Below are 24,388 nucleotides of genomic sequence, written 5' to 3'. Positions count from 1 at the left end.
TAGTGGCTGAGGCCTGCTTAATATAAAACACTGAAAAAAAGAAGTTATAGTAGTTAGCTACTTGGTAAAGTCTCTGAGTGTAGAGTGCCGGGTGTAGACACAACAGCGATTTTTTTAGAAGTTTGGTACCCATGCCTTATTTAAGTCTCACTATGAGGTCACAGAATTTACTTTGCAAGGTCCCTGTAAATCAATAGTTCCCCAAGTGCGGTTGGTTCTGGACGGCAGCAGTACCTGGGGACTGGCTAAATGCAAATTCTTGGGTTTCACCCTAGACCTACTGAATCAGAAACACTGGTGGTAGGGCCCAGTGATCTGTTTTAACTCACTGTCCAGGTGATTTTTTGCACATACGTTTGAGAGCTATTGCTGTTTTGCAGATACAGGAGTTGCTGAGTGAAGCGTATTGTATGATTCTGTGTTCAGCAGCTCCGTTTATGGCGAGTGGTTTCTTTACCTACTGACAGCACACTGCACTCACCCTGACCTATAAACACAATGATGGTAAGTAATTCCACACAGCAAATGACACTGTAAGAAAGCTTAGTGTTGGAATTCAGGCAAAAGAACCTAGAAACTACCAAAAGAAAGAAAGAAACCAATGAATCAGAGTTTATGCTTTGATCCACTCCTCCCCAGCCTTTGCCTATCACCAATAAAGTCCACAGTGGAAGGGGTGTTATAGAACAGCACTATAGACAACGTTTTCACTCCACCTCTCCTCCCGGCCCCCGCCACAGTCCCACCACCAAATTCATACATTGAAACGGAATCCCCAAATTGAGGGTATTTGGAGGTGGGGCCTTTGGGAAGTGATTAAGTCATGAGGGTTCCACCTTCATGGGTGAAATGGGATTAGTGCCCGTATAAAAAGAGGCCCCAGAGAACTCCCTTGCCTCTTCTGCCATGGGAGAGCTGCCTATGAACCAGGAAGCAGGCCTTCACTAGATACCAAATCTGCCAGCACCTTGATCTTGGACTTCCCAGTCTCTAGAACTGTGAGAAATAAATGTCTGTTGTTCAAAAGCCACCCAGCCTGTGGTATTCTGTTATAGCAACCCAAACAGATTTAAGATAGACAGCTACTGCACCAGTCTGATTTTTGGCTTCTTGTCTCATGATTGCAGTTGATGGAAATAGGGGACCATAAGGAGACAAGATGCTAACCTCATTTAGCACACCTACACTCCAAGTGGACTGCTGAGAGAGTCCTTCTAGAAGCACCCCCCATTCCCAAGAGCACTGCCCTGGCCTGGCTTCACTCCAGAACTGGGACCCACATTTTTGTTGTCCCAGATGTGGACTCAGTTTTCACCTCCCATTCACGATTCCTCCCCCGATGTCTCTCACAGTAGTCCTGCTTCCCCCAGAGATAACCCATTCCTCGATACCAATCCTGAACTAGTACATCTGAAATCAGTCCAAATCAAATTCCCAGAAGATACAAAAATTCTTTATTTCAATGCTCAGCTCCAGTATTCATATACCCTGGCCTGGGGTGGGGAGAGGAAGAGGTGTAGTTAGTTTGTCTTGTCCCCAAGAAGGGGTATATAGCTAAGTCACCCCTCACTCCCAGCACAGACCCTCAGAAGCCCCAGATCCTGAGCTCCAGATATCAGGACATAAGGGTAGGCTCACCAATCTCCAAAAAAGCTCAAAGAGCTTGCTCCTAGGAAGGCAAGACTTCTGCTCTATTGTTTCCTGCACACTCTTAGGACACAAAGCCCTTCTCTCTGGCCAGGCATCTGTTGGTGAACCCCAGGAGAATGTATCCATCTCTTCCTCTGCAGCAGCTATACTAGGTCTCTGAAACCCCATTTTGGAGCACCCCTGAGATCAGTTTCTGGAGGTACTGCTGACGCAGAGAGGGCAACTGGGGATACAGCTCAAAACCCTCTGGAAGGGCAGAATTAGGAAGCTTATAGTGGAGAAGGTGCTGCCGAAGACCCTGCAGAGAAGGAAGAAACTTTATGAAGTGGGTAGTGAGATCCTGTTGAGATCTCTGTTCCCCAAGACCCTCCATTCTCCCACCCTCCAAGATGTACCCCGCCCTACCTCATCTGCCAGCAGCCAAGTTTTCTGCAACATGCTCCTGCGGGCAGCCTTTACCTCATCCTAGAGGCAGAAGAGGGAGAGGTGGCAGCAGGCCACGGGCCTATCACTCGCCTGGCCTGGCCCTCACCTCCTCCCCAGCTGGCTCAGTTCAACTGCAGGTTCCTTCCCTTCCTCTGGAGATGGGGACGTAACTTACCAAGCTCTTTGGGTCCTGGCAGAAGATGAAGCTGTTGACATGAGCCACGGCCACAGCATAGAGCACAGGGCACCAGCGTGATTGGAGCGCACCAGTAACCAGAGCCCGGAAGTAGAGCTGAAGGAGGGCCAGGTTGTCTTCAGGAGGCGCTGTGTAGTTTTCCAGGGACACAGGCAACTGTGACAGGGGAAATGAGACAAGCTGAGGGTCAGGGTGGAATGTGTATCACTGGACAACAGGGTGGATGGTTGATGGTCACATGAAACAAATCATGAGGGCAGAGATCCGGTCCTAGACAGACATCCATCCCTGTCTATCACAAGGATCAAGGTTAAAGACTAAAGAGCTCGAAAGCAGCGGAAACTGGGAAACTGAGAAGCAGCTGTGAATTTCTACTGCTACTACTACTTGCTTAATCTACTTAAAACTTTCAAAATGTCATGTTCAGCTGCTCAATTCTATTACCAAACCTTTCAAAAGTTTATGTTCTTTGGAATAGTAATTCTGTTTCTAAAAAAATTATTCTTAATTCCATGCAGAAATGATTATGAGTTTATGTCCAATGGTGTTTATCACAGTGTTACTTAAAATAGCAAAAAATCAGAAACAACTTTCATGCCCACTAAGGGGTTCTGATAAAATAAACTGGGACGCACCTGCACGATGGATTATGATATAATAATAAAAAAATTGATTTCTTAGATTATTTAATGATGTGAGAAATGCTTACTACCTAACATTCAATGAAGAAAACATTATGCAGTGATCCCAATTTTATAAAAATATATATGCACAGGGACTTCCCTGGCGATCCAGTGGTTAGGACTCGTGTTCCCAATGCAGTGGGCACGGGTTTGATCTCTGGTCAGGGAACTAAGATCCCACATGCTGCGAGGTGCAGCCAAAAAAAAAAAGACTAAAAAAAGGTAAATCAAAATAATTACTACTGGGCAGTGGGATTATGGATAACTGTAAAGTTCTTTTTTTTTCCTTAATCTATTCTTTTTTTGGCCACACCACGTGGCATGTGGGATCTTAGTTCCCTGACCAGGGATTGAACCCGGGCCCTTGGCAGTGATAGCGTGCAGTCCTAACCACTGGACCCCCCAGGGAATTCCCTGTAACGTTCTTTTTAATTCTTAAAAATATTTTATATTTTTTTTAGTTTTTTATACAAAATATACATTTATATCTTACATACGTATATTAAAATGTTTATATTTCAAGCTTACCAAAATAAGTTATAATGAAAATAAAAAAACAAATCTTAAAAAAATTAGTAACTCTTTACAGCTTACAAGTTTAACTCCTTAGCCTGATATCTGAGGCCCTCTAAGACTTTATTAGCTTTGTTTCCAACAAGTTCCCAAGCTGATATCTGTCATAGACTCCTTCCTCTTCCCATCCTGTCATATTCCTTCCTGCCTCTGAGCTTTATGCTGTTCCACTAGGTACATTCTTTCTCCTTAACAATCCAAATTCTACCCAATTTTCCATGCCCAGATCAATCCCCACTTCTTCCACAAAGGCTTCTCCTCGTGGGAAGCCCACTTTGATCTTTCCCTTCTCTGAATCCTGACTTAACACCTAGAATCTGAATACCTGAGGACTATGTTGGTTTTAGTACATCTCTCATCTAGACTATAGCACCTCATGAGCAAGGAGCTGTGCCTTTTTAATAATAATGAACACCTACTGTATGCCAGACACCACAGTAAACCCTTTTCACGTATTCTCTTAATCTCCTCAAAGCCTCCAAGAGGTAAGATAAGGAACCTGAGGCCCTCCAAAGCTCCCCGCGGCTCAGGACTGCCTCCAAGGCCCAGGACAGGATGCCCATGGTGGGCCCTGCTGGGCTGAGAAAGTACCTGGGTCAGAGGCAGGCCCAGAGCTCGCAAGGCTCCCACGTGCTCCCCAAAGAGGGCAAGGCGCAAGGTGACGCTGAACCGACGCTGCAGGGGGAGGAGAACCAGAGCCCCAAAGAGGTGGTCCCCAAAAGACACAGCCTCAAAATGCTCCAGGAAGTTGGCATAGAGATCCGGGAAAGACGTCAGGCCAGGAAGTGGGCAATCCAGGTTGAGGTTTGGTAGGACTTCAGGCTGGCAGAGCCGGGCCAGGAGGGCTGCCACCAGACGTTGTACTGGGGTCTCCCGGAACAATTCACTGTCCACCAAGAACACACACATGAGCCGTGCCAGGCGGGCAGCAGGAGGCACAGCCCGGAGGGCCTGGGGGCGCCAGCTCTCCAGGACTAGCACCCACTGCAGGGCCCGCATGGCTGTGCCCACAGTGTCAGCAGGAGGGAGCCCCGAGGGGCTGTCTGAGGCCCGGTGGTAGAGCTGAATCAATGGCAGGAAAGGCCAGTCAGTGGGCAGCAGGGGCTCCTTAGCCACAGGGAGCAGCAGGGCTGGGACTCGCTGGAGCTCCCCTCGGTGCAAGGCTTGAGAGGCTAGCAGGCTGGCCCGGGCCAGTGAGCAGTGGGTCAGGTAGCAGCTGCGGATGCTGGGGAGGTCCTGGCAGGCCTGAGCTAGCAGAGTCCCTCGCCCACACCCAAGGTCCCCGCCGCTCCCTAAGGACAGCCGGTCAGAGAAGTCGGCTGCCTCCGGACCCCCTGATGCTCTTTCCCTGTAACAGAACCCAAAAGCCAAAAATGAGGGCTAGAACCCACAAGGCCATGCCAGCTCTCCAGGGCTTCCCAGAGGCTCCTAGGTCCAATCCTGCTCCTCCCTGTTCCCCTAATAACCTTCCATGTAGTGTGTATAGCATTTAAGAGGACGGGCACTAGAGCCAGTTACCTAGGTGCAAGTTTACAGAACTTCTCTGTGCCTCACTTTCCTCAGAGTAAAGTGGAGATAATAATGATAATAATACACATCTCATGGTACAGGTAAAACAATTAAAATAGAGACAAACGGTTAAGGGAGTACCGGACAAGGAGTAAGCACTGGGTAACTGTTAGCTATTATAAGCGTACAGCTAGTTTATAACCATTTTTCAGCCATACAGTCACAGAAGTCTCATAATAATACTCTAGCATATTATCCTCATCCTCACTTTACTAATGAGGAAATGGAAACTCAGACAGGTTAAGCGTAATCCATGGAAGAAAGAGAATGAAACCCAGGTCTCCTGGCCCCAAATTCAGGGCTGCTCTGTCAACCACCACAGCAGCCTCTCAAAGGGCTCAGTTGATGCCGCCAACCCTGGACTTACGGGAGGAACTCCAGCCGGAACACACAGCTCAGCAGTAGCTCATGGGCGAGGTGCTCGCTTCCGGGCAGCAGCCGGCTCAGCAGGGCCAAGGCCATGCCGTGATAGAGGGCAGCACTGGTGGCTGACACTGGCTGGAGTGTCGCCTGTGGACATAAAAGGGGGAAGAGGGAGGAGCAGGCAGAGGGGGTGAGGGGGGACAAAGCAAAGAGAAGTGAGGAAGAGAATATATGCTGATGGGCACAGGACCTGGGCATGTCTGCAGGCAAGTAGAACCGCATGGCCTGCCAGAAGCAGCACAAGCTCCAGAGAAGCAGGATGGGGATAATGGGGGGGGAGTGGACAGAGGGATGGGGGTTGGGGGCACCCACCGCTCTCTGGGCCAGGGCGAGTGCCAGGTACTGCAGGTGATACTCATGGTGCAGGGCCCACGTGGAGAAGGGTGTGAGGTGTGGAGCAGCCACAGGAGCCACACATTGGAGGAAGTAGTTCTGCAGTCCTGGGGCAGCCAATACGGCAGCCAGCTGAGGAAAAGCAAGCTTCAGATTCACAAGGTGACTTTGATGCCCCCTAGGGCTCCCCAGCTGCCCCTTCCCCAGCTAAACTCAGAGAAATGGGTGCTGGCAGAAGAGGCCTCTCTTCCCCAAGGGGCGCCCTTCCCCTTTCTGACTCCTGCCATCTTGGTCCCCTGCCCCCCTAACCAGGCACCCAGCGCTCACCTGGCCACACAGCCCCTTGTGGATCAAGCCCAGGGTGTTGAAAAGAGAGAGGAGGGCTGTGAGGAATGGGAAGGGGGAGGCTGAGCCAGCCAGACTGAGAGGAGGGTGGCCTCCTGCGCAGCCCAGTGACACGAGGCTGGAGAGAGCTTCAGGGGCCGGAGCACAGGACTGTGGGTTGCAGAGAGGGGAGCAGCACCTGGAAACAGAATGGAGACACTGAGGGGGGCTCTAGCCTGACATGTGCCGGGCTGGAAACAGCTGCTTGGTCTGCGACCAAGGCTAGCAGAAACGTGGCCGTGCGGACAGTGCCCACGTTCCCTGGAGCCCCCAGTCGCTGCCTGCTAGGGATTTAGGTTTCCCTCAGGCTGGGGGGTTCCAGCTGGGATGGACCAGGGAGCCAGGCGCAGGAACCCCACAAGGAGCGAAACTGCCACCTCCCCGCCCCACCACCGGCTCCACAACCGCACGCAGTACACACCCCAGCGAACCCCACAGTCTGCCCAGAGCGGGCTGGCTCAGCAGGGGCAGCAGCAGCTCCTCCGACAGGCGCTCCGTGTCCTGAAGCCAATCCCCTGGGCACAAGCCTGGCTGGAAGACCAAGACACTCACTGAGCTGGTGGCCCAGGACCCCCCTTCTCCTGGACCCCGTGTACCCAGGCCAAGCCCATGACTCCAAGTGGCCAATAGTCAGTGTTTAGAGGCTTCTGCCTTCTGCCCCTTCTAGAGGCAGAGAAGACCCTGAGGTTGCTCTGGCACCCACTGTCTAGGGTCTTGAGAGAGCATAAAGGCTCCAGGGAGGCTGAGCGGCTGTTTGGGGTTCTATGGTCCCTATCAACACGACTCCTTGGAAGCTCCACTGGACGTGGAGGTGGAAAGAGGAAGAAAGGTAGGAGGGAAAAGGTGGAAATGGGGAGGGAGGTACGGAGAGGTGGAGACAGAGGGAGAACAAGGGTGGAATGCTAAGATGAAGGCAGGGCACCCAGGGCAGCGTGGAAGGCAGGCAGGCAACACTCACCTGCTGGCTCCAGGCCTGGTAGTAAGCGTCCAGGAAGAGCAGGCAGGCAGTGGGCACTGGGCCAAGGGCACTCCACATCTCAGGTCTGGGCAGCAACTTCAAGGTCTGTCTTAGACAAGGCTCCACGAGAGGCTGGAGCCCAGACACCTGCGTCCAAGTGACTGAGGAAGGAGTGGCCGACAGACTGGCCTCAGCAGAGTCACTACAGGAGAGCCACAACGGGCCACAGTGAGGATCTGGCTGCCTGGACCCCCCTCTAAGCTCTGGCCGCCCTCTCCCTGTGGAGGAGCACTCCCACCGGTCCCAGAGCTCCCGAAAGGACGTCACCGCCAGCAGCTCAGGGCTAGAGCCTACCTTCTGGGCTCAGGGGTGGTGCTACCGGCTGCTAGGGTCAGCTGGGTGAGGACGGTGAGCAGTGAGGCTGTCCTCTGCAGAGCCAGGGGCTGAGGGGAGGGGCTGCTGAGCTCCTTCGGCACAGCCTGCAGGGCTCGCGTCAGCACAGGGTACAGCTCCCTGGTAAGCGGGGAGAAGGACCGCCCTTCAGTGTGAGAAGGGAGATGGAAACAGAAGACACAAAGCAAGGCTCGGCCCCGGGCATCTGCAGTCTGGCTGAGGAGGAGCAGGAGGGAGGCCCAGGGCTGGGGACTCTGGGAAGGTTTCAAGAAGGAAGGCTGGGGGCTGAAGGGAAGGAGGTAGCCCCTCAAGGCTTCCACCACAAGAGGGAATTTAAATCTGATTTCACCAAGATACCAAGCTGGGGTGCACACAATGTGGTTAACCCAGCTTTGTTCCACTCTCCCCTGGCTACTGACTCCCAAGTTTTCTTCCTTTCTCCCAGAATCACCTCTTTCTCATACTCAGCCTCCCTCCGAGCTTGAACCTTGAGCAAGGCCAGAGTGCAGAGCTGGAGGGGTCTGTGAGGGAGCCTACCCTTGTCTCTCCTCACCTGTAAAGGTCACCGCCCTGGCCGTAGGAGGCTGCCACGGCCCACAGACGGAAGGCCTCAGTGCTCAGTGTCTCGGCTTCCTCTGGGGGCAAGGCCAGATCCTGGGGAGCCTCAGCTATAAAGCGGCACAGGCGACTCCGGAGATCAAAGCCACTCAGCTGGGGTTGGGCAGAGAGTCTGGGGATCAGGATCAGCTCGGAGTCCGAAGTTCCAAGCCTCAGGTTCTCTCACTACAGAGACTGGCTCAACTCATCCCTGCTGAGACCCCTCTGGTGCCAGAGGGTCATAGTTCTGGGCTAGGGCGAAACTATCTCATCCATCCCTCCCTTCCTCTCTCCTTCCCTCCTTCTTTTTAGCGAGCACTTGCTGGGCACCTTGGCTATGCCTATTTGTATGTGGCCCTTCTGGCCTGGGTCCAGGGAACAGGGAACCTTCCTTTCACATAATGAGAGCAGAGCAGGCCTACAGGATACACTAGGCTCCAGGTGACTAGGTTCCTGCCTGGGGGTTTCTGTTCCATTTCTAGGCAACTGGAACAGATACAAAGAGAAAGATGGCATGACTGGGCCACCCAGAGTGCAGGGGCTATGCTTAGCCCCCAACCCAGCCCTGTCTCAAGCCCCCATCCCTTGCCCTGTGTTCTGCTTACCAGCCGGGCAGCAATATTCCTACCAGCCGAGGCCAGGATACGAAGAAGTTTCATGGCAGGAGCACAGGGCACTCTGTGTAGACTGAGGGTAGGCCTCACCCCCATAGGGGACCAGCTGGTGGGCAGGAACTCTTGAATCACAGTCTCTATCAGCCGAGGGCACTCTAGGACCTGTGCAGGCCAGGAGGAAAAGGGAGGTCGGGAGGCTGAGGGTCAAGACCAGGCCTAGCTAGGCTCTTTGCCCAGTCCCTGCCTCCTTCTCTTTCTCACCCTTGTGGCTGACTCCAGGGAATGCCGGGCCAGGCGGATGAGCACAGCCAGGATGTCAAGGACCACAGAAGGTCCTGGGCAGGTCACCTCCAGCAAGTAGCGTAGCCGAGGCAGCAGGTTGGTGGCCAGGAGCCCCTGAGGATCAGAGACACAAACCCACTACCAAATGCAACTGGGCCCCAGGCCTTGATGACCCCTCCTGCCCAACATGTGCTGGCCCTGGAGGTCATGGGACCAGTGCAGCTGCCCCAGCACTTTTACCTTGATGACGTCGTGTCGGGCCAGGTCAGATGGAGGCCGGTTTCCTTCCTCCGGGCTCTTCCTTTTTGCCTTTTCTGCTGGGGGCTCTTCATCCTCATCCTCGTCCTCCTTGTCCTCCTGGCTGGGCATCAGAGGGAACACCAAAGCTCCATGGTACCAAGAGAAGGTGCTATCGAGGAGCTCCTGCCAGAGGAAAGAGTGTGAAGGTGGGAAGAGGAAGAAGGGATCAGGCCAGAAAGCGGGTCCAGAAGTAGAGGGCAAAAGCCACGCACAAAGGACAGAGAGGCAAGGCTCCTAGGTTTTGGGGCCTTTAGAAGGCGGTGACACAGCCACCCCATTCTGTGCCCTGCCTGGCAAAGCCTCATCAACGAGGGCAGGCCCAGCAGGAGGCGTAGGGACCCTAATGCCTTGAAGCCTCATTCCTATGCCTGTTGTACCTCATCTCCAGGAGCCACCAGCAGAGCCCGAAGAGCCCGGACGGCAGCTGCGATGACCCCATCCACTCTGTCATCCAGAGAGAAGCGCAGCAGGAAGAGGAAACCAGCATCCAAAAGGAGGCGCAAGACACTGCCCACTAGCCGGTCCCCAAACTCGCCAGCCTGGGCCTTGAGGGCAGGAGGATAAAACCTTGCTGAATACGCTGAAGTTACAGAGTCTCTGTCCTAAACCCTTCACTTGTCCAGCTAGGACCCTGGGTTTGTCCTGTTCTCAGTGTGACCCACAGGCAGCTGGTGTATGGGCCAGTGAGTCAGAGTGAAACAGGCAGGAGGTGGGAAAGTCTAAGGGGAGGGGGGCAGGCAGGACGAGGCCAACAGTCCACTCACCCTGCCGATGACCTGGGCCAACACATGCAGCGCTAGTGCTCTCTGCTGGGACACCTGGCTGCGCGTCAGGTGGAACAGCTCCTGAAGGGAGTACCCTGCTCTCTGGAACAGGGACAAGAAGTCGGAAGGAGCCAAGACACAGGGCAGCACCCACCAACAAATACGTGGCAACCCCTATCTGCCATGCACTGAGTCAGGTGTCAAGGTGAAGACAAAGAAAAGTAAGTGATGTCTCTTGCCTCTGCTCTCCGTGGAGCTTCAAACTGGTAAAGGAAGTAAGACTGGCGCACAAGTAACCATAGCATAAGGCAGTTTGGGAGGAATGTAGTAATCGGTGTTTAATTTGCAACCAGAGAACAGGAGAGAGAGAGAAGGGGCACCTGGAAAAGTGATGTGGTCTCAGTGGGTGGGTAGAGCTCTGATGGCCCGGCATGGAGCAGAGGGGAAAGGCGTTCCCTGGAGGGGGCCTCAGGAACTGAGCCCTGGACGTCCTTGAGCACAGCGGGTATGTGGGGAGGAGGCAACAGAATGTGCAGCAGAAATGAGGGACGCAGAGCTGTGAGGTCAGCAGGGGCAGATGGTGGAAGGCTGTTCTGTCGTGCTGAGGAGCCAAGACCTTATTCTGGGAGAATTCCCTGAGCGAGGAAACTTTCTGAGGCAAGGGACAGCCTGAGCTGGGCCAGGGGAAATCACTACGGCAGCCCCGTGGGGGAGCGAGCGAATGGCATGACGGAGTGAGTGGAACATGGCGACTGAACAGACCAGAGGGATCAAGGCTCTGATCGAGGAAGCACTGCGGGGAGGTGACAAACAGAATTGGCAAGTTCTGGCGGCTGACTGGAATGTGAGGGAACAAGGAGAAAGATTTCAAGCCTAACAACTGAAAGGACAGGGACTTCCCTGATGGTCCAGTGGTTAAGACTCTGCGCTCCCAATGCAGGGGGCCCAGGTTCGATCCCTGGTCAGGGAACTAGATCCCCCATGCGGCAATAAAGATCCCGCATGCCACAAGGAAGACCGGTGCAACCAAACAAATAAACTAATACATAAATATTAAAAAAAAACAAAACTGAAAAGACAGCAAGGCCGTGAACTGGAATAGGGCGCACAGAAGGGCCAAGGCAGCTGAGCAGCGGTCCTTCTCCACATGGTTGTTAAAAGCACTTGCTGAGAGCTGCCCAGTACTCCCTGGACCCCACGCCTCACCTCCGCCTCCTCTCCATGGTGGTGTAGGCCCAGATGGGTGGGAAGGTCCACGCTGGGGGCCAGCAGCTCTCCCTGAAGACTGAATCGGGCCTGCATCCTCTAATGGGTACAGAACGAGAACTATGGGCTGGGGGCACCAGCAACTTCCCCACACCCATTCCTCACCTGTAATCCCAGGCCTCTCAGGACGTAGGGCCTGACTCTACCTCTGACCGGAAGTGGGGCTCCTCTGGCCTTAGAGGCCAGGCAGGAGGAGGGGGTGAGCACTAGGAGAGATGTTTCTCCAGCTTGGGGGAAGAGAAAAGCCTAAGTTCTGGGTGCAAGACAGCAGCCCCACTCACTGTCACCCCACCTTGCCCTTGTAGGCCAGCTGGCCCTCCTCACCTCCTGAGTCTGCTGCCGTTGGAGTGGAGGCAGGTCTTGGGTCCAATGGAGCTTCTCCAGCTCCACAGTGTCCATGTGCAGCCATTCTTTCTGGGGAGTCACGGGCAGTGCCAGAGCTGGGGAGATGGAAGCAGAGTAGTATTCCCTAAGGGGCTCAGCTCACTGATCCACTGGGGTCCCAGCCATCATCCAGAAGCTGCCACATCCACCTCTGCCCAAGGGTCTGGCAGCCTCTGCCTTCAGCTATGACTAATGGCACGGCCCAGGGGCTGGAATGCCTGATATGGCAGAACACACCCCGTCCTGGGCTCTAGCCCCTTTCTGACCCCAAAGATTTGTTGGGAGAGGAAAGAGGAAGCGGAGGAGATAAGGAAGAGAAGAGAGAGGAAGCAGAGGAGGAAGGGAGGACCACACACAGCAGGGAAACCACAGTTCTCCACTCTCTAGTACCGACCTTCTAAAGGAGCAGGGGAGTGGGGACAATGAGGAGGGGGCAGCTATACCTCAGCAGAGCAAGATACAGAAACACACACCTGCAATATCCTCCTCCTTCCTCACCCCACCCAACCCCCATCCAACCTGCTCAACTAGCCTAGAGCTCATCCAGGGGCAGGAGGTTCCTGGCTCTTCTAATTCAATTCTTCTTTCGTTAATCACTAATAAAATCATCCAGCTCCTGGAAGATGAGTGCTCCCACTGGCCTCTCTGCTTCAGGTCTGGCATGTTCACAAGACCTGCGTCAGACCCTTCCTCTCCCACCACCCTGACATTATCCTCCCAACACTGAGAGCAGAGGCAGAAAGAACTGTGGGATGGATGGAGCCAGAGCTGGGGCAGCTACTGCAAAGGCAGGGGGCAGATGGTCTGGAGGGGGAGGGGTCCATTCAGCCATCACATTGTGCTGTCTCTTACCAGGGAAGGGGGAGAAGGAGCAGTAACAGGACAGGAAAACAGGAAGCACGTGCAGGAAGAAGATAAGCATCAGCAAATGAAGACTGATTTCAAGCCAATAATGAAGATTAACGTTAGACGTTCAAGGACAGGGGAGATTCTCTCTCTTCCCATCTGCCAGGCCTAGGAGAAGGAATACTTTCCTCTACTTTTGTTCCCCAGAAGTCCCCTCCTCCTCCAAACCTGGGGCTCCTGGCTCCAGCTCATCTTCCTGCCTGGGCTCACTGGCAGAAGTTGGCATGATGGGCTCCTCTCCAGTGACCTCAGCAGAGTGACCTCCTGGCCTCTGCTCCCCTGTGGCCTTCTCTTCTGCCTGCTCACAGGTGCAGCTGTGAGATCTCAAGAAGGCAACCAAGCTGGGATCTAGAAGAGAGCGTGTAGGGGAGAATGGGTGGGGGCAGATCCTCCCCAGCCTCTATACACCTGAAACCTGCTTAATACTGCCTGTCTGTGGGTGCCAAGGCCAAGACAAGCCACTTCCCAGCCCTGGCCTGAGCCCCCTGGGCTCTCTTGCAGCCTCGATGACCCATATCTGTCACTGGGACCTGCCTGCCCACCTATCCCTCCACTCTTCACAGTCCCCTGGTCCAGGCCAGTCTGCCCATCCCTGTGCTTGGCTTCAGGTCAGAGGCCCAAAGTAAGTGGCTGTGGAATAAATGAATCAATGTTGATGAGGGCCAAAAAGAAGGCATTTAGGGGAATAGTTTCTCACTTTCAACTATTTTATTTATTTATTTATGCACAAATATTCACTAAAAACCTAATATATGGGGACTTCCCTGGTGGCGCAGTGGTTAAAAATCTACCTGCCAACGCAGGGGACACAGGTTCAAGCCCTGGTCTGGGAAGATCCCACATGCCGCAGAGCAACTAAGCCCGTGTGCCACAACTACTGAGCCTGCGCTCTAGAGCCCGCGAGCCACAACTACTGAGCCCGTGTGCCACAACTACTGAAGCCTGTGCGCCTAGAGCCCATGCTCTGCAACAAGAGAAGCCTCTGCAATGAGAAGCCCGCGCACCACAACAAAGAGTGATGCACCCACTCGCTGCAACTAGAGAACGCCCGTGTGCAACAATGAAGACCCAGAGCAGCAAAAAAAACAAAAAAACAAACAAACAAAAAAAACCCCAAAACTAATATATTGTATGCTCTATATAAGTGCTAGATACATAGTTTGGAACAGATTGACTTGGCACTACTGTTTTGGTGAACAGAAACTAGGAGGGAGGTGTAGTATAGCACAGCATCACATAATAGAGTACCCTGTAGTTGTACTAGAGTACAGCCAAAATACAGTGTATACTACACTACAGTAGTACAGGATACATGGTATAATGGTTAAGAACACAGCCCATGAGACCAAGTAGACCTGGGTTTATATCTCATTGGTGTTCATTAACAGGATGTGGTACCAGGCTGTGTGACCTGAGGGAGAATTTCTTACAGTTTTGAGCCTCAGTTTTTTTTGTTTTTGTTTTTATCTTTTCATAAATAAATGAGGTTAGTACCACTGACCTCACAGGAACAGTTTGAGGACAAAATGAAATGTGTTAAAGTACTCTGCCTGGCACTCACAGTGAGCCTTCCTCAATAAATGACAGTCCCTTCCTAGCCCAGTCTTGGCAGGAAAGGCTGGTACCCGTACCAAGCTGAGCCAGTAACCGCTGCTGTTCCTGCAGGATCTCCTCCGGAGCCATGGCTTGCAGTCTCGCTACGTTCTCCTCATGGATGGTCTGGGCTTCCTGCTCAGCCTCCTGGCTCTTGAGCCCCTTCCCTGAAACCAGATGGGGTCCCTGGAAGCTGTAGCTGTTCCATGGAAGCTGGCTGCCCTGCTCCGTAGGTGTGAGTGCCTCACAGGCTGCAGCACCTGGAAGAAGGATACAATCAGTTTCATTGCCTCACCCCAACTGGGCCTTCTGTCCCTCTTCTCTAATCCCATTAGCTCTGGAGACAGATGGAAGCCTCCGAGTTTTCCCAGGCACAGAGTGGAGATGCCCCTGGGTTTGGCACAGGACTCCAGGGCATCCTGGGGCTGGGTTGGGGTGATGACCTCTCTACTCATTTTTCCCCTTGGACTTAGAAGTTTCCCTCAGAAACATCCCACTTTCTGACTCTTCTCTTGGATGTCTAGGCAGCCGTCTGCCTCCAGGGGCCTGCCCCCAGTTCTTCTGCTAGTAATTTGCATCATTAAAAGAATCTTGGCCTACATCTTTATTTTACAGTCTCTACCAGACACTTCTATCCCCTTCCTTTCTCCTACAGTCAAGTAATGACCTGCCTTCTCCCTGCACCTAAGACCCAGATATGGACCCAAGCTGCCCATACTCAATACTCTAAGTGGAGATATGGGATGGCTCCTCTTTAGATGGCTCAAATGCACTTCAGATTTGAGGCAGGGAAGATGTATATCCAAAGATGACTCTACAAATGTGTATTACAAAAAGGCTGAGCCCAAACCTCTTCAAACCCTGCTCACCCTCTGGTGGGTCCAAGGTAGATGCAACTTCTCCAACTGGTCGGACCTTGGCTTCAGATGCTCTCCTTGCTGCAATTTCCTGGGCAAAGATACTTCTCTTACCAGATGTTGCTGGCTTCCCCTATGGGGCAAAAAGAAAACCCAGGTGACTGATGCTCATTACCCCATTCTCTTCTCAACCTCTTTATACCAAGGTCACTGGAACAAAGAGATACAAGAGACTTGCTTAATCTCCAAGGGTCACAACCCTAGTCCTCAGAAAAAGCAGGGCTCTATAGAAGCATAGGTTTTGAAGTATGACAGACTTGGGTTGGATTTCTGGCTCTTCTATCTATTAGATGTGTGGTGTTGCAAAAGTTAACAGTTTCCTTATCTGAAAAATAGAGATAATGATACCTATATTACATGGCTGTTATAAGGATTAAATGAAGTAATGCATATAAAGTGCTTAGTGTGGTGCTGTTTTAACAATGGAATTGCTTATCATTATTAAGATTATCTACCTGGGGAATATGCACTATGATGCTCACATGACTGTCCTCCCCTAAACATCATCTGAGGTCACCTCTGCCTACCTGTCTCCCCTGTGAGCGATGGAATACAGGAGGGAAAGCAACGCCACAGGGCACAGGCAGATTCACAGCCACTGAACTTGTATCTCGTTCCTGCAGCAACAAAGTACAAAGCAGTGAAGATACAGAGATTTCCCCAGGCTGGACCCTATCCTACTAGCCTCAGTTCTATATGACTAGAACCTCACCCTACGGAGTCATGAACCCATCTTGCTTCTTAAGTCACAGTGATTCTAAACCAGCCCCCAACCTGACTGTAGGGGGATAAAGTCCCATCTTTCTGAATCACTCTCTGCTCAGTAAGGCTCCCCACCCACACTCAACATCCTTTCTACCCTTGGATGCCTTGCCCCACTCAACCAGGGTGAGACGCACAATAATCTTAGTCAAGACAGCAGTGATGTGCTTATCATGCCTGTTCAGCCTCTCTTCAGGGTCCTCATGTTCAGGCAGGGGATGGCCGGGGCTGGGCCTGGCTCTCTTTGGGGGAGCAGGAACCAAAGCTGGGGGCAAATCTGGGAGATCTGAGAAAGAAAAAAACCCAGATGTGAGGTTACTCATATCTTCCCAGGAAGAGACTGAGGGCTAGGGGAAAGCCAAAGAAAGAAAGGCAGCTGCTGTGCAGCACTGGCTCAAGCTGTGTCATCTTGGGCAAGGTATTTAACCTCTTTGAGCCTGTTTCTTCATATGTAAAATGGGGCTGCAGCAACAGAGGTTACACAGTTCTGAAATAATGACGGGGAACCCAGCCACATCAGGAAGAGGGAGAGACCCTGAAGTTGTACCGCTCTCCTTTTCAACCTCATACCCACAGCCACTCACTGTCCAGCATCACCACATCCCGATGATCCTGCAGTGGAGGCCGGTCCGGGTTAGCATCACCACCACTCCTACTTCCTTTCTTCACCAGTTGTACTGCTGGGGCTGCACCAGCTGCAAGAAACTGACTCTGGAAGTGCAGCAGGTCCACCTCAGACTCCCCTGGCTTTGGTCTCGACAGCATCTTGACACTCCAGCTGCCTCCCTAGTGGGACTCGTTCCAGCACTGCTTCAGTGTAGGGAATTCACTCTCATTCACCCCTAGAAGCAGTAAAGATGATGGGCCCTCTGCAACTGAACCCTGATTCTCTTTTTTGTGCATCAGAAAAGGCTCCTTTTCCCTGGGTTCGGTGGACTCATTCCTCCTCATTCATACCTTATTGCCATTCCCTCCTTACTTAGCGCTCCCTGATGTCACTAGCCCAGCAACAATATTTACTGCCACCTTAGATTGTTTACAATCTGTGGATGGTAAAAACTTTCAGGAACAACCATAGGGGACCTAAGGAAAATGTCATTAGGAGCCAGGCGGATAAATGTGTCATACCGGGGAGTGGTGATTCGGTATCAAACTGGTGGGAACATGCCTGGCCGAAAAGTATTCAAATTATTAAAAACCTTGGGCTATAAAAGATCAATATATTAAAATCATTTGTATTTCTATACACTATTAAACAACAATCAGAAAACGAAATTAAGAAAACAATTCTATTTACAATAGCATCGAAAAGAATAAAATACTTAGGAATAAATTTCACCAAAGCATTTCAAGACTTATATTCTGTCGGGCCCCACAACGGCCCCTAGGGCTCTACGGTCGCGGGCGCTCCTAGGCCACCCGCGTCAACGAAGAGAAATCACGGAGTCTCAGCCTATGCTGCCCGCGGATGGAGGGCCGTGCCCAGGATCTCCGCACCGACGAGGCCGCGGCCGCTCCTGGACAGATCAAAGACACTGGGGCAGACTCCGACAAAGAACTGGATACCCTGTACCAGAGCCCTCCGCCGGGATCTCCTGTAGTCCGTCCCGCTAGCCCAGCCACCTACTTGGCCTACGACCCCCTGGACACCGCCATCTTGCCCCGCTGGGGCCGGACTTCCGCCGCCACCAGTTCTGAGCTTCCGCCCCGCAGCCCGGCCCCGCCTCTTCAGGTCCTGGCTCCGCCCACTCTTGGGAGGGGTTTGCTCTTTCGGTGTTCAGGACTCGTGAGCTTGAAGGTATTACGCTTGCCGCGTCCCACCGCAGCGCGTAAGATCTGGGCGGACTCTCTGTACACATACAACACCCGTGACAGAGGCAAAGGGTTCCTCAGACGCCCTTCCGCACTCACCAGCCCGGATAACCACATCCTACACTCTCAAGCTCAAGGACAGCACATAGAAACCTGCATACACTCGACTGTGACCTCCCCAGTGTGATTATGGGCGAGCAAGAAAATGACCAGGAAAAAGGAAAGGTGAAGCCCAAGGAAAGAAACACTGCAGGAATGGTGATAGTGAGGAGAGGAGAAAACAGCCTCATTGCCTGCAAGGTGATTCACTTCATGAGCATCCTGCCTTTGTTCGTGCCAATGTCTCTTTTTCCTTCCATCCCACCCCAGTCTTTTTCTTCCTTTAAGGCCTGGTTGGAATCAGCTCTAAACTTTTGCCAACTGGGCCTACTCACCGAACTTTCCTTGGAATCTTCCATCTGCACCACTTGTGTGCCATGTTGGGAACATACTGCCCACTATCAACTGTCTCCAGTTACCTTTTCATAAGTACGTACCCTGTTCCCTTGTATAGACTGTGAGTTCCTTGGGGGCATCAGGCCTTCTTTTTTGCATCCGTAATGCTCAGCACCCAGCATATTGCCATGAACATAGGACCTTAGTAAATCATTGCTTGATTGAAGGCCGTCTTAGGGCAGCCAATGTTAGTCCAGGAGTTCTCAAACTTTAGCAGGCATCAGAAACACCTGGAGGGCTTGTTAAACCAGATTTCTGGGCCTCACCTGAGTTTCTGATTCAGTAGGTCTCCAATAGGACCCAAGAATTTGCATTTCTAACAACTTTCTAAGTATTCTACAGAATCCTTCTTTAGTTCTCTTGGTTTCAAGTGCAGCAGTAAATTTCAGCTACTAGGATTTAGTCAATCTTGGGAGTCCAAATTGTACTGGCTGTTCAGAAGTTATGGTGAATGAGGTAGGGAAATTGGATCCAAAAATGCAGGAAGAATGTAGAAAATCACTGTTTGCAACCACTAATCAAATAATCGCTCCAGACAATAATCATCAATAACTGATAAAGCTATTAGGTAAAAGGTTGATGAGAACTTTGTATGGATGGATCAGGTGGTCAACTTTTTAACCTACTGATGAATCTTAACATCACTAAAAGTGGGGCCACTGGACATAATGTGCCCCCTTATGTGATGCCACTGAAAGTACAAAACATGTCCTAGGAAGCCTTCATGCCAAAAAGTTGAAGCTGAATCTAGTCAGGCATCTAGATCTAACTATCATCTCTAACTACATTAAGAGATTATCAATTAAACATGTGGTCCTTGTTTGTATCCTGATTCAAACTCATAAAATGACGTTTTTTGAGACTGTTTGGGAAAACTGAACACAAACTGAGTTTTATATGATATTAAGTATTTTTAAAAGATTTTATTGTGTATGGGGAGTTCCCTGGTGGTCTAGTGGTTAGAATTCGGTGCTGTCACGGCCCAGGTTCAATCCCTGGTTGGGGAACTGAGATCCCGCAAGGCAAGTGGCACGGCCAAATAAATAAATAAATAAAATGTGTTTTAAAAAAAAAATGGGGCTTCCCTGGTGGTGCAGTGGTTAAGAATCCGCCTGCCAATGCAGGGAACACGGGTTCGAGCCCTGGTCTGGGAAGATCCCACATGCCACAGAGCAACAAAGCCCGTGCGCCACAACTACTGGGCCTGCGCTCTAGAGCCCGTGAGCCGCGACTACTGAAGCCCGCGTGCCTAGAGCCCATGCTCCGCAACAAGAGAAGCCACCGCAATGAGAAGCCGGCGCACCGCAATGAAGAGTAGCCCCCTCTCGCCCCAACTAGAGAAAAGCCCACGCGCAGCAACGAAGACCCAGCGCAGCCAAAAAAAAAAAAAAAAAAAATGTATTGGGTATGGATGTGGTTCTTTTTGAAAAATAAACTTTTTTAAAAAAATAATTAATTTATTTATTTTTGGCTGCATTGGGTCTTTGTTGCTGCGTGTGGGCTTTCTCTAGTTGCGGCGAGTGGGGCTCCTCTTCATTGGGGTGCGCGGGGGCTACTCTTCATTGGGGTGCGCGGGCTTCTCGTTGCGGTGGCTTCTCTTGTTGCAGAGCACGGGCTCTAGGCGCGCGGGCTTCAGTAGTAGTGGCTCACGGGCTCTAGAGTGCAGGCTCAGTAGTTGTGGTGCATGGGCTTACTTGCTCCATGGCATGTGGGATCTTCCCGGACCAGGGCTCGAACCAGTGTTCGCTGCATTGGCAGGAGGATTCTTAACCACTGCATCACTAGGGAAGTGCCAAATAAACTTTATTTTAGAATAGCTTTAGATTTACAGAAGAATTGCAAAGAAAGAAAGCTTCCATTTACCCCAAACACAGTTTCCCCTGTTACTAGCATCTAACATTAATATGGTACATTTGTTGGAATTGAAAAACCAATATTGACATACTATTACTACTAAACTCCATACTTTATTCAGATTTCCTCAGATTTTCCCTAAGGTCCTTTTCCTGTTCCATCCAGCATACCACATTACATTTAGTTATCATGACTCCCTAGGCGCCTTTGGCTGTGATAGCTTCGTAGACTTTTTTTATTTTGATGGCTTGGACAGTTTAGAGTAGTACTGGTAGGGTATTTTGAAGAATGTCCCTCCACTGGGATTTGTCTGATGAGTTTCTCATGATTAGACTGGGGTTATGGGTTTTAGGTCCTCCCCCTCCTTTTTTTTTTTAGTATTTATTTATTTGGCTGCACCGAGTCTTAGTTGCAGCACGTGGGATCTTTGTTGCAGCATGCGGGATCTAGTTCCCTGACCAGGGATTGAACCCGGGCCCCCTGCATTGGGAGTGTGGAGTCTTAACCACTGGACCACCAGGGAAGTTCCAGGTCCTCCCCCTCCTTGAGGCTGGAGTATCTACATAAATTATTTGTAATTCTGCATGGGAGATTTGTCTATGTTCTCCATGAATTAACTTACTAATTTATAATATACTTTTTAATTATTAATAAATTATAACTTATACACTCATATATATTTATATTTGACCCTTTGATAAACCCCATCATTTTCTGTGTGTGTGTGGGTTTTTTTGGCCACACCACGTGGCTTGTGGGATTTTGGTTCCCCCACCAGAGACTGAACCCAGGGCCTTGGCAGTGAGAGCGAGGAGTCCTAACCACTGGACCTCCGGTCCTAGAATCAGCCATTTCTCCAAGGACCCTTGGTTCTTTTTATTGGAAAATGGTATTAGAAACCAAGATTTGGGTGCTAGGTATACTCATTGCCACTGGGGTGTCTTGCTTTTTGGCCCTCCTCAACTGACAAAGGAAATACATGTGTATACTGTTATACATACACATATCTATAATTATTTCTGTATGTAAGCATCTGAATATATGGATGAGTTTTTTTTAAGTCTGTTACAGATACACAGTGTAATATTTACAGCTGAAATTAATTATATGGCTAAGATTTGCTTTTAAAAACTCCAGCAAAAGAACAAAAAAAAAAAATTGGGGATAATACAACACAACTGTCTAAGATAATCATTGAAGCAGAATGATGGGTACATTTGGGAGTCATTATACTCTTCTGTCTACTTGTGTGTATGTTTAAAATATTCCATAATAAAAAAGTTTTTAGAAAGTAGCCTAAATTGCCATGTTGCTATTAAAGTGGGTCAAAAAGAGCACTACAGACAGCCAGATATGTGGCATTCACACACAGATATATTTTTTCTCTCAGGGCCACCCCTAGGTGAAATTTTGAAGAGGACAACTGTTTTTCTTCCACACGTTTGGACCCATCTGCTGTTTCAGAAACCCCAAGCTTATTGCTCTCTTCCTACTTCCTAAATCTGCTTTTGGGGAAAAACCTGATCATTTGAAAATCCCCCTTTCAGAGTGTGGTCTTTCCTAGGAACTTACTTTCTGCTTCATCATCAACTGGGCAAGGAGTGACATTGTTTCTGGCTTAGGGATTTCAGGCAAGGGGTGTTTGGCAGGTACAGCAATAGTTCCCAGCACCCCTGACATCACACCTGTAACGTAGTTTTGCTCCAAGCCCCAAAGTCATAGATTCCCTGCATTCTCTAAGGTGATGAGGAACACAGTCTGTGGTCTGCCCCATTCCTTAAAGGGAACTTCCCAACTCTTACCTCTTTAACCAGTAGTTGGGAAAGAATATAGCCTTGGTCACAGGGCCGGTGAGACTGCCATGACCCCATAACTCACGTTGGTTCCCCACCACTCCCTGAGGTGGGGACAGGAGGTGGAGTCCTAACTCTGAGAAAGCTGAAGCAGCTACTTCCTGAGACTGCTGGAAGTTGCCATCAAGGTGTTCTGCTGCTATGGGCAGGTGGTTCTTATTTCCAGTTTTGTCTTTGTCTTCTCTGGCTCCTTGGCCTCCTTGGACAGTCGTGGATTATAAAAGGCAGAGAGTGGGCAAATACTTATTTCACACGAGTAGGGTGATGCCAAGGCCCAACCTAGCTCCACCCATAATAAGGGGCTGCTGCTGGCCCTTCCTCTCCCCTGGGAGAGATCATAACTGGCTCTGCTTCTGTTCTGAGGACAGGAACTCCTAGGACATCTGCTCATACGTTAGGTCAAATACATTTCCTGTTGATTTGATTAGTTTCCTTCCAAGCAATGCATTTACAAAAGGAAGGGAGATTTTTGCAGGCATGTATTTGCAAAGGCAGCCAACCTCCTCCAGTCACACACACACATCTTCTCCCCATCCACCCACAAAGCGTCAGTCACATTTAGAGTTTGCACAAATGCACACCCTCCCTCATACATCACAATGCACACCCTCTCACCCACCTACACACCTCTTCCACAAAATCACACCTGCTCTCATACCCTTAAAGTATGTTCCTTTACTGTGCCCAGAGAGAGAGAGAAAGACGGGGGAGATGGGTAAGAAGAGTGGGTTGTGAGGGCTCAGGAAGGCAAACACTCTGTGTAGGAGCTGGAAAGTCAGAAGACCAGGACCCCACAGTCCTCTCTACCCTGCAAGTAGAAATACTAAGAATCGCGAGGGGTTCAGAAGCAGGGGTAGAGGAGGCAGGCACTCAGGGTGCCAGGCCCCACATGGACAATATGCTGCCCCAGGGTGAGAGTGATGTGCCTCAGCCCTGCAGCTGAGGTAGGAAGTTTGTCAAGGCTGTGAGTGGAGAATGCAGAGGTATTCATGATATGTTCCAGAAGCCCATTTTGCCTGGTAGCAAAGGATGGTCCTTGGGCTGGGATTCTCATCAGAGTTCAGGAAATGGGTTTGGGGGGGAGGGTTGGGATAAGGGGTGAAAAGGAAGTGAAACGCTGGGTTTGGACTCTGGGTTCAACACCTTCTAGGAGGGGTCTTTCCAGTGTCAGCCAGAGTCAACAATTTCCTTTCACTGGAAACTTGAAGTCCCCTCCAGAGAGGAGAGGTGGGGGAGAGGACCTTGAGAAATGACAAGTGCTCAAGTTCAGGACTGCAGCAGCCGCACTGCCGCAGTAGCCATGGCCCCGGTGAGTCTGGCTTCAGCCCCAGACTGTTGTCTGCCTGCCCTGATCCGACTCAGCCTGAGCTCAGACGCTGTGGATTCTGGAATGGAGCAAGGCTTTTCCTTTAGGAAAGAGTCCTGAAGCTGACCCACAGTGCCTCAGAAAATTGCCTGAGCTCTCAGTGAAACGGAGGCTCAGGCCCCTGCCATCCAACTCTGACAGCGCTTCTCCCTGTGATGCCGCCTGGGGGCACCCCCAGCTGGGTCTGAGGCTGCCGCCCCGCACTTCTACTGTTGTTATCATTAGTATAATTAATAAACAAGCACTGATGGGGCCAAGAGGAAGAAGAGGCAGGCCCCTGCTGCTCAGAAGGAGAATCCCTGAAAAGATCCAATGAGGCTGCAGGGAAGTGGAAGGTGGGTTGGAGGGGGCACTGAGTGGCTTGTCCCTCCTCCCCAACCAGGACTTCTGGGAAGGGCCCTTTGGAGTAGGCTCCTGGGGACAGTAAAGGCAAGGGAAAGAGGAGGGGAACATTTGGTAGACTGGATTTGGAACTAGCTCTTTCTCTGCCTGACAGGATGTCTGTGGGCACGGCCATCCCCTTGATTACTGGTTGTGGGGCAGGCCAAGCGCTGAGGCAATTATTCATTCATTTAACAGGCATCTGTCTACTTACTTATGGCGTGCCTACTGTGTGCAAGGTGGTCTACTAATAATAGCTAATGTTTATTGGATATTGTGAAGACACAGCCAACTTTCACACCACATCCTGGGGCAAGGAGGCAAGAAGCAGAGGAAGCAACTAGGGAGGATGACAGCCCCAAAAGATATGGGCCATTGGGCTTTGACCTATGTAGTGTAGCAGTGGGGATAGCAGATAAAACCTGAGGATTACCAAGATCTCAGAAAACTCAAGACCCAAGGCCCAAGGTCTTGGAGACAAAGGGGTGGGAAATGGAGTATGAAGATGGGGAATTTGGGCAAAAGGCTCATGAAAGAGGCAGGAAGGTGTGCTAGTATATCCTGTGGCGGGAGCACTGAGTCACGACAATTTCAGGGGGCCTCATGGTTGGGAGTATCTAGGGAATACTTTCTGTGTTGAGAGGAGGGTGCTAG

At 51.0% G+C, this 24,388-nt stretch overlaps 1 protein-coding gene and 1 non-coding gene across 5 annotated transcripts; one reads left to right on the top strand and one right to left on the bottom strand.

Moving 5' to 3' along the window:
• Positions 1 to 1,437: 1,437 nt before the first annotated feature.
• RPAP1 (RNA polymerase II associated protein 1) lies at positions 1,438 to 17,657 on the bottom strand. 4 transcript variants are annotated; one of them, XM_061180471.1, is made up of 25 exons: positions 17,601 to 17,657; positions 16,558 to 16,815; positions 16,111 to 16,259; positions 15,739 to 15,828; positions 15,164 to 15,284; positions 14,333 to 14,554; positions 12,870 to 13,049; positions 11,736 to 11,851; positions 11,352 to 11,450; positions 10,146 to 10,247; positions 9,759 to 9,926; positions 9,322 to 9,504; positions 9,061 to 9,195; positions 8,791 to 8,961; positions 8,142 to 8,299; positions 7,550 to 7,708; positions 7,196 to 7,397; positions 6,659 to 6,768; positions 6,181 to 6,376; positions 5,833 to 5,985; positions 5,465 to 5,607; positions 4,120 to 4,876; positions 2,252 to 2,428; positions 2,056 to 2,115; positions 1,438 to 1,948 (listed from the first exon to the last, which is right to left on the bottom strand). In XM_061180471.1, the coding sequence occupies exons 2-25, from the start codon at positions 16,736 to 16,738 to the stop codon at positions 1,799 to 1,801; spliced, it is 4,182 nt and encodes a 1,393-aa protein (XP_061036454.1). In that variant the 5' UTR covers positions 16,739 to 16,815; positions 17,601 to 17,657; the 3' UTR covers positions 1,438 to 1,798. The 4 variants fall into 4 exon arrangements, with proteins under 4 accessions (XP_061036454.1, XP_061036453.1, XP_061036455.1 ...); XM_061180470.1 differs by having other exon boundaries at positions 17,296 to 17,628; XM_061180472.1 differs by having other exon boundaries at positions 17,471 to 17,628.
• TRNAG-CCC (transfer RNA glycine (anticodon CCC)) lies at positions 11,043 to 11,115 on the top strand. Its single transcript has one exon. It is a non-coding gene; the product is annotated as a tRNA-Gly (tRNA).
• Positions 17,658 to 24,388: the final 6,731 nt, after the last annotated feature.

Source organism: Eubalaena glacialis, chromosome 2 (assembly GCF_028564815.1).
Source record: "Eubalaena glacialis isolate mEubGla1 chromosome 2, mEubGla1.1.hap2.+ XY, whole genome shotgun sequence".
NCBI classification, from domain to species: domain Eukaryota; kingdom Metazoa; phylum Chordata; class Mammalia; order Artiodactyla; family Balaenidae; genus Eubalaena; species Eubalaena glacialis.
The sequence above is the reverse complement of the archived record's forward strand: the minus strand, read 5'-3'. Positions and strand labels throughout refer to the sequence as shown.